Genomic DNA, 8,088 nt, shown 5'->3' on the forward strand with positions numbered 1-8,088 from the left:
ACAATGTTAAACAGTTCTCACCTCAAACTTCATTTTATTCTGTGAAGCAGGTACCATTATCATCTCCACGTTACACATAAAAAAGAGTCAGGGTGTAGTGAACTTGTTGAGTCACATAGGTGCTTGGCAGTGGAGCTGGGCTTTGAGCCCAGACAATGTGGCCCAACCCTGCTTCTTAATCCTCATTAAGATCAGGGTCAAATAGCCCCCTCGGACCAGGTGTGCCTGCACACTTTACAATTGGTCCACAGGGTTTAAAAATATTTGTCAGCTTTCATTTTGAAATTGAGATGTTCAAAGAAACATCAAGATGTCCACCTTCTCTTGAAAAATCTAGTCTCCTGGCCACTGTGGACTGCGTTCCTCCAGTCACAAATGGCAAGAGGTAAGCAGTTGCCCTTCTTGAAAGTGGGTCGGTCATGAAGCCAGTGTCCACCCAGACTCTCTCATTCATGTATGTTACCTGCCTGGCCCCTGCAGGAATGAGTTTGTCATCCTTAATGAAGACCGGAGAGTCCTGAGATAGGAGAAGACAGAGGCCTGAAGGGACTGGGTACCTTGGCCTGAGACCCCCAACTCTTCCTGCATGGTACTAGATCAACAGACTTGAATCTAACAAACAGGGGAGGGTTGAGGAAAGGCACAGACATGTAGAGCCACAGGGCGAGGTCGGGGCAAATACACTTTATTCAGTCCTGGCATCAGACTGGCGGGAAGTCCTGCTGTGGGTGCCAGTGCCCCAGATGGGAGGGATCCCTCCCCTCAGCTACAAGACTAGTTCTCCAAGACCACAGACAGTGACATCTCTTCACTCACATGACGTTTTCTGGTTTTTTTTCATTGTCTTTGTTTTTTGTTGTTGTTTTTCTTAAAAAAGAGAGAAAGAAAGAAAAAGAGAAAGAAAGAGCGCGCGAGAAAGGCCCAGAGCCGGAGCACCAAGCTTAAAGGAGGCAGCTGGTGGCTTTGTCAGCGACGGGGGAACGCGTGGGGCAGAGACCTGCAGAGACCCTGGGCAGGGGTCCCGGAGGACTCTGGGACCGTTTGTTCCTGAGATTTGTGTGTGTGAATGAGTTTGTGTGTACACCTGGGAGGGTGAACACACGCCGGTGAGATACAGGTAGAGGGCAAGGGTTGGGGAGACCGGAGGGGCAGGACTTGAGTGGGGAGGAAGAGGAGTAACATCAGGGGCAGGGTCCGGAAGCCACCCCAAACTGGACACAACTTCGTCCTACAGCAGCAGCGCTAACCCCATTTTTCACATGGAAAAACCGAGATGCACAGGGCACACCTCCACTGCTCTGACCGTCCTTCAGTCTCATTGGTCCAGTCGATGGTCTCTGTCAAGCCAGCTGTTTAAAAGTGGGGCTCTTCTTGCCATTCCATCTGCTATCATGCCTCAGTCTCAACCACTTAGTAGCAACATGCCTCAGTTCCTCCCACTGAATACTGTCACTGTGGGAACAGAGGGACTTGGGTGATAGGAGGGGGCTGTGGGCTTCGGGAAGAGCCCAGGCTGGGAATATGCCCTGAGGTGACAGGACACTTCCTGGGGGGGAGGGGAGCAGCGGGGACCCTGTCCCCAAACAGACTGGTATGTATCTTGGTTCTGAGTTTTCTTGGGCAGTCTTTCTCTCTCGTAGTGGATTTCCAGAGAAAAACACTACCCCTCCCCCCAATTCCCAGGTGGGGGAATGAAAGGTAGGTTTCTGGGGACCAAGAAAGGCTGTAGAGGCATTCAAGCAGTCGGTATGGGGAGGTGTACATGGGTCTGAGCGACCCCGTGAACGAAATGGGGCTATGCCACTTGGGAGAGTTCCAAGTTCCAAACCAACCCTTCTGGGCCAGCTAGTCCCTTTCTCCCCCTTTCGAGTGCTCCTCCCATTAAGGCTGTGACACCCCGTTGGGTAGAAAGGAAGCCGCGGCTCCCGGATCAAAAGATTTCTCAGGATCGCTCTATTACCGGCCCGGTTTCTCGGTGGAGAGGGCTAGAGGCGAGCGATTCCACTGGGACCAGCCCCCTCCTCCCAAGAACCATTAAGCATGCGCGAGAAGGGGGCGGATCCCAGTGCTCCCAGGGTAAAAGGAGCGCGCCCCTCCCCCGCCCTGGGAAGGGAGGGGGCATGGGAGGAGCGCGCGGGGCCGCCAGCTGCAGCGCCCCCTGAAACAAGGGAGGCGGAGTAGGCGAAGGCGGAGGGATTCGAGAGCAAGGGCGGGGGGCGTGTCCTCCGGCCACGAGGAGGGGCATGTGCATAGTGGGGGAGGGGCACAGGTCTGTAGGGGAAGATGGGAGGTATCGGAGGCTGGCTGCTGGTGGCTGTGCAGGAGAGGCAGACGGGAGGGGCTTGCATGTCAGGGAAAGGGTGGTGGGGTTGGGCTGCCTTTCGGGTGTGTCTGCGGGGGAGGGTCGTGACTGGATTCGAGGGGGATGGGCACGTCTGGGAGGGGGGAGGCTGCGCGGAAGATGGGGTGCCAGCCTCGGCCTCCGAGGGGCACCAATACCTGATTCCTGTATGTAAACAGCTGGTTTGGGGGCGTGCGCGCCCCGCTGACGGTGGGCTCAGTAGGTGAAAACCAGGTCGGCGATGCTAGATGGGCGCCAGTCCCCCGCGATCATCTCGGTAACCTCGGGGGTGCAGTAGTCCGGGAACTCGAAGTGCGACGTGCCCGAGGGAGGCGGCAGGTCCGGGTCGCGGTCCAGGGCGCTGCAGTCCAGGCCGGCGGGGCCGGGGGGCAGTCTGGACAGAAAGCCCAGCGGCTCCTCCCCCGACGCCACCGTCTCTTCTTCGCCTTCCTCCGCCGCCGCCGCCTCGTCCTCCTCTTCCTCAGGCTCTTCGTCCTCCGACGGAGTCGGGGAGGCGGTGGTGACAGCCGCTCCCTCGCCCGACGGCCCCTGGGCGCGTTCCGCTGGTCCCCGAGCCGCCCTTCCTGCGGGGACCATCCTCCACAGCTCCCGCCCGGGGGTCTCGACCAGGCGCACTTCCAGCAGCTCCTCGTCGTCGTCCTCGTCGTCGTCTTCGGGCGCCGCCGCGCCACCTCCCAAAGGCCCTCCCGCCGCTCGGCGGCTCCCGCGGCCAGGCAGCTGCGGCCCGGGCTTGAGCCGGCTGCCACCGCTGCCGCCGGGGGGGCGGGGCCGCGCCTTGGCGGGCGCCCCCTTGCTCTTTTTGCGCGGCCGGTACTTGTAGTCCGGGTAATCCGCCATGTGCTTGAGGCGCAGCCGCTCCGCCTCCCGCACGAACGGGATTTTCTCCGAGTCCTGCAGCAGCTGCCAGCGGCGGCCCAGGCGCTTGGAGATCTCGGCGTTGTGCATGTCGGGCCACTGGTCCATGATCTTCCGCCGTTCGTGCTGCGACCACACCATGAATGCGTTCATCGGTCTCTTAATGTGGCCGCTCGGGGTCTTGCACCAGCCGGGTTCACGCGCCCCCTCCTCGGCCGTCCCGGGCCCCGGGGGCGGCGGCCCGCCGTCCCGCTTGGCCCGCGCGCCCCGCTGCTGCACCATCGCGCCTGGGCCCGGGGCCGCTAGACGCCGCCGGGGGCCGTCCGCATCCTCCGCGGCTGGGGGTGGGGGAGGAGGCAGCAGCGATGGAGGGGCGGCCCCGCCCCACAGCTCGGCCCGGCCCCCACGAGCTGAGGAGCGAGGAGCTGGGCGCTCTGGCCCAACGGACGGCGGGGGAAGAAGGTCAGCGGCGCGATCTCAGGCGGGCTCGGCGCGCCCCCGCCGCCTCCGGCAAGTTGCGCCCCACAGCACGCCACACATTGTTTTGCGGGGGCGGAAGAATCGCACACCGTCTCCCTCGGCCCCCACCGGCTCTCCTTGCAGCCTCCTGCTCCGCCGCGGCCCAAGAGCGCAGCTCCCCGCCCCGCCGCCTTCCAGTGTCTTTTTCCCCGCGCGGCCCCGCTGGCGCGCGCGCCACCCCTCCCCCTCGCCGTCTGCGGGCCGCTGCGGCGCGCGCGGGGCCGCCCCGTGTAAACACTGAGGTGCCCGCTTGGGCTGCGGCCGGGCCACGCCTCGCACTCTGGAGACGCGTCACCCGTTGCTGGGCAGAGAACTTGGTATTTGCATCTCCCAATCGCTGGCTGCCGGAGCAGGGCGGGACTCGGGCTGCAGGGCTGGGCGGTCTCCCGCCTGGGATTGGGGGTGTCGGATGAGATCGGTTTCTTTTCTTAGGCTGGGGACTGGAGGAATGGTGGAGGGGCGCTGAGCGTGCTTCCCATCTGGCTCCGAAGCCTTGTCTCCGCCCTGCATTGCCTTTGAAATTTTAGCTTATTCAGTGACACCTGCCGCCAGGTAGGACTCCGCCCCCTTTCCCAGGGGCGTCTTTTTGGACCGTCCCAGAACTGAATGTGTGTGTGGGGCGGGGGGGCACCCAGGCTTAGGAAAGACTTTTAAGGGGACAGTTATCGTGTCACAGGTGTAGCCCCTGCTAGCACACACAGGATCAGCCATATCGGGGCTCATCAAATGCTTTTAGACTCAATATACCCTTTCGAATTTTTTATCTCGTTCGAAGAGTCAGTAGAGTCCTGAGAAAAAAGGGACTATGACGCTCGCCTCCCAATTAGAAAACACTGAAGACAAGCCAACTAAGGCTCGAATACTAGGCTCGCGGTCCCGGTTCTATTCCATACACTGCGCACGGAGGGGCTGGGGCGCCTCGCCAACCAGTCGAGGGGCCTTAACAGCGCGGACTTCACGCTTTTCACAGCCCTCAGGCGATGTTCGAGGATGCATGGGTGGCCCGCGCGCAGGTCCTACCCCACACCGCGGCCTGCCTGGTGCGGGACTAGGGCGCGGCGCTCCTTGCGTTTCTAGAGATGAGTGCGCGGGCACGGGGGCGGAGCCAGGCCAAGGGGCGTGTCCGCGACGCATGCTCTAGGCGCGTGGCGGGGAGGGGCTGCGCGCTCCCAGCTCACCACGTGTGAGGCGGCTCAGGCACCACTGGGCGTGTGCTGCCCCTGGGGTAGGTCACCTTCACGGCGCCTTGGGCCTGGGAAGTGGGAGAGAGCGTTGAGGCCTACCCTCTCGGAATCAGGAGTTAGGATGGGTCGGGATTAGGGTCTCTAAAGTGGCATTCTGCTGAGGCGTGATGGGCACCATTCGGAGAGGAGGGTACATGTCTCTTTTAGTAGACCTTACCCACCACTCGGCGGGCGGGGGCGGAGAGCCCACCCGGAGGGTGTAGGGCGGGAGGAAGGGTGGAGGTGCGGCTCCGCAGATGCGTGGGGCGGGTTGATGCTCTGGGTTCCCGGAGGAAAATTGGAGCAGCACCGGCGGGAGGGGGCAGCTCTTAAAGGCACAGGGCGTTTGGAAGAAGGCCCTGCTCCTGACCAAATGGTTCACTGAGGTCTGGCGATACCTACGTTTGACCATTCACAATGGCAGCGTGACTGGTTCAATGCTTGATGGAGTCAGAATTACTGTATTCACATCCCTGTACCTCTTTTCTTATCTTAAAACGAGGAGAAAAGCAGTTTCGCATATGGTTGTATTACACATTAAGTGGGATATTAGATGCAAACACATCTCTGACGCCTAGTAAATGTTGAATAAATATTAGTTTTCTGGTACTTAGGGTACCAACAACGTAGAGATACCAACTTAATAAGAAAGGATGGTGGAGATGGCTTTAACATTTCAAAAACTTATCAGAGGAGTGATCATGGGAAAAATAAAAGCTTTTTTGAATTTTCTAACACTTTTCAAATTTTCCCATTTAATACTCATTTTATTTTAAATGACACGGACATGCCATCTTTTCAATGCTTTGGATCTCTCAAAGGTCTTATTTTGGTCCTGAAACTGCTGCTATTGTTATTATTATTATTACTTTATTTTTTATTTTTATTATTATTGTTACTACTACTACTGCTTACATACCGGCCTCCTGGATGTTCCTCAAACACAGATGGCTTGGTTCCACCGCAGAAGTTTTGTACATGCTGTCTCCTCTTGCTTGGAAAACTCTTTGCCCCGCTCCACACATGGCTGGCCCATCATTCTAGCTTCAGCTCAGGTAGACTTTCCAGAGAGTCTGCCCTGACCACTCTCTGCTCTTGCCTACCTGTCATCCTGCATCTCAGGTGGACAGAGTTGCTTGTCTGTGCCTCATTTTTCTCATTGCCCATCGTTGGCTCATGTTATGTTTGTATGTATGTATTTACATATAAAAACCAGTGAATTCAGCGACCCAGCACAAGCACGGAACATTGATAATAACCTGCTTTGCCCTATGAACTCCTTTTCTATCCCATCCCCTGCCTTTCCTTACCTGAAGTGATGTGTATCCTGAATCTTCTCTTTACATTTAAAAAAAACAGTTTTATGGAGATATAATTCATATATCATACTAGTCACTCATTTAAAGTGTACAATTAAATGGTATGTTCAGAGTTGTGGAACCATCACCACAATCCATTTTAGAATATTTTCATCATCCCCAAAAGAAACTTGTCATTAACAGTCACTCCTCCATCTCCTTTACCTCCGCTCTAACCCCCAGCTCTAGGCAACCACTAATCTACTTTCTGTCTCTATGAATTTGCTGCACCATTTTGCATTCCTAAGCAGCAGCATATGAAAGTTCCAATTTCTCCTTTCTCTTACTTTTTAAAAATATTTTCTTAAAATGTATTCCCTTGCCTTTAGCTTTATCAAAAGGGCATCATGTTGTATATAATATTCTGGTATTTACTTTCTCACTCAGTATTATAATGCTGATTCATTTGTTATTGCACCTGTGTGAGATATGTTCATATTCCACTGTGGGAATATACCACAATTTTCTTACTCATTCTCCTGTCCATGGACATTTGGATTATTGCCAGGTTTTTGCTCTTAGTAAAAGTTTACTGTTAACAATCCTAGATGTGTCTCTGGTGCTCAAGTACAGGAAAGTCTCCCTAGTATCTCATGGAAAGTGTGATGGCACATCTGAGGACATGTGACTGCTAACTTTTACAAGGTAATGCCAAACTTGAATCATTTTACTTTTACACCAGCCACATGGAAGAGATCCTTTTTGTCCATATCCTGTCCAAAGTTTGGTACTGTCAGATGTCTTAATTTTGGTTGCATTATTTTCTTCCATCATTCTTTCTATTTTCTTCATAACACCTTCCATATTTGCAATTATTTTATTTGTTCACTTGTTTTTCGCCCGTTTCCCCTATGCTAGAATGTCAGTTCCAAAAGGGTAGAGATTTTTGTTTACTGCGTTATCCCTAGGAGAGTGCTTGGCACACATAGGTGCTCAATAAGTATTTATTGAGTGAATCAAAGTCTATGTTGAGTGCACTCAAATTCCTATGGAAGCCCAGAGAAGGAAGTAAAATTTTGAAAAACAAAACCCAAAACTCAACTATGCTGCTGAGATGTGGTTATAAGTGCACACAGACTCCCCTGGGTCCTTTCAAATGGGTGCCCAAGAGTCTAACCCTTGCAGGCCACAGGAGTTCAAGGCTGGGCTCACCAGTAAGCTGTTCAGTCCAGACTGCAGTAGGCAGGCGGTGAGGTTCTTGGAAAGCTGCTGACCACCACTGCCCCACCAGTTTAGGCCACCATCATCTCTCATCCAGGCACTTGCCCACCCTCCTTTCGCACCCAGCAGCAGGTCTTTTTCCATTCCATTCTCCTCCCAGAAGCCAATCTGATGGGATTTTCCAGTCACAGATCTGATTATGTCTCTTGCCTTCTTAAAACTCTTCAGTGGTTCCCCATTACTCTCAAAAGAAACAGCAGACTTTCGCCTGGCCCACCGGCCCAAGCTTGGTCTGACCGCTGCTCACGCATCTTACCTCCTTTCCACTTTCTTTGTCTTGAGTCAGCTTCCAGTCCCACGGGCCTCTTTTCAGTTTGTGGAATGAGCCTCATTGCATCCCCACACAGTATGTTGTCAAGTCCATTCCCTCACCCTTTTCACACTCCCACCTTTCTGCTTTCTTTTTGTTCTCCTACCTCCATGTTTCTTTTTTTCAGTGCACCAGTGGACTATTTAGCTCATTTGACACTTGGAACAGATCATTTTTTAATACCCACCTCCTCTAAATGACATTAATTTCAATAACAGTCATGAAATACAGTGAATAATA

At 54.5% G+C, this 8,088-nt stretch overlaps 1 protein-coding gene across 1 annotated transcript; it reads right to left on the reverse strand.

Annotated features, from left to right (window-relative positions):
- Positions 1-665: 665 nt before the first annotated feature.
- SOX12 (SRY-box transcription factor 12) lies at positions 666-3,850 on the reverse strand. The gene has a single exon (XM_039863994.1). The coding sequence runs from the start codon at positions 3,497-3,499 to the stop codon at positions 2,558-2,560; it is 942 nt and encodes a 313-aa protein (XP_039719928.1). The 5' UTR covers positions 3,500-3,850; the 3' UTR covers positions 666-2,557.
- Between the last annotated feature and the right edge of the window lie 4,238 nt (positions 3,851-8,088).

The sequence above is a fragment of the Pteropus medius genome, unplaced genomic scaffold (genome assembly GCF_902729225.1).
Source record: "Pteropus medius unplaced genomic scaffold, Ma_sr-lr_union100, whole genome shotgun sequence".
Taxonomy (NCBI): domain Eukaryota; kingdom Metazoa; phylum Chordata; class Mammalia; order Chiroptera; family Pteropodidae; genus Pteropus; species Pteropus medius.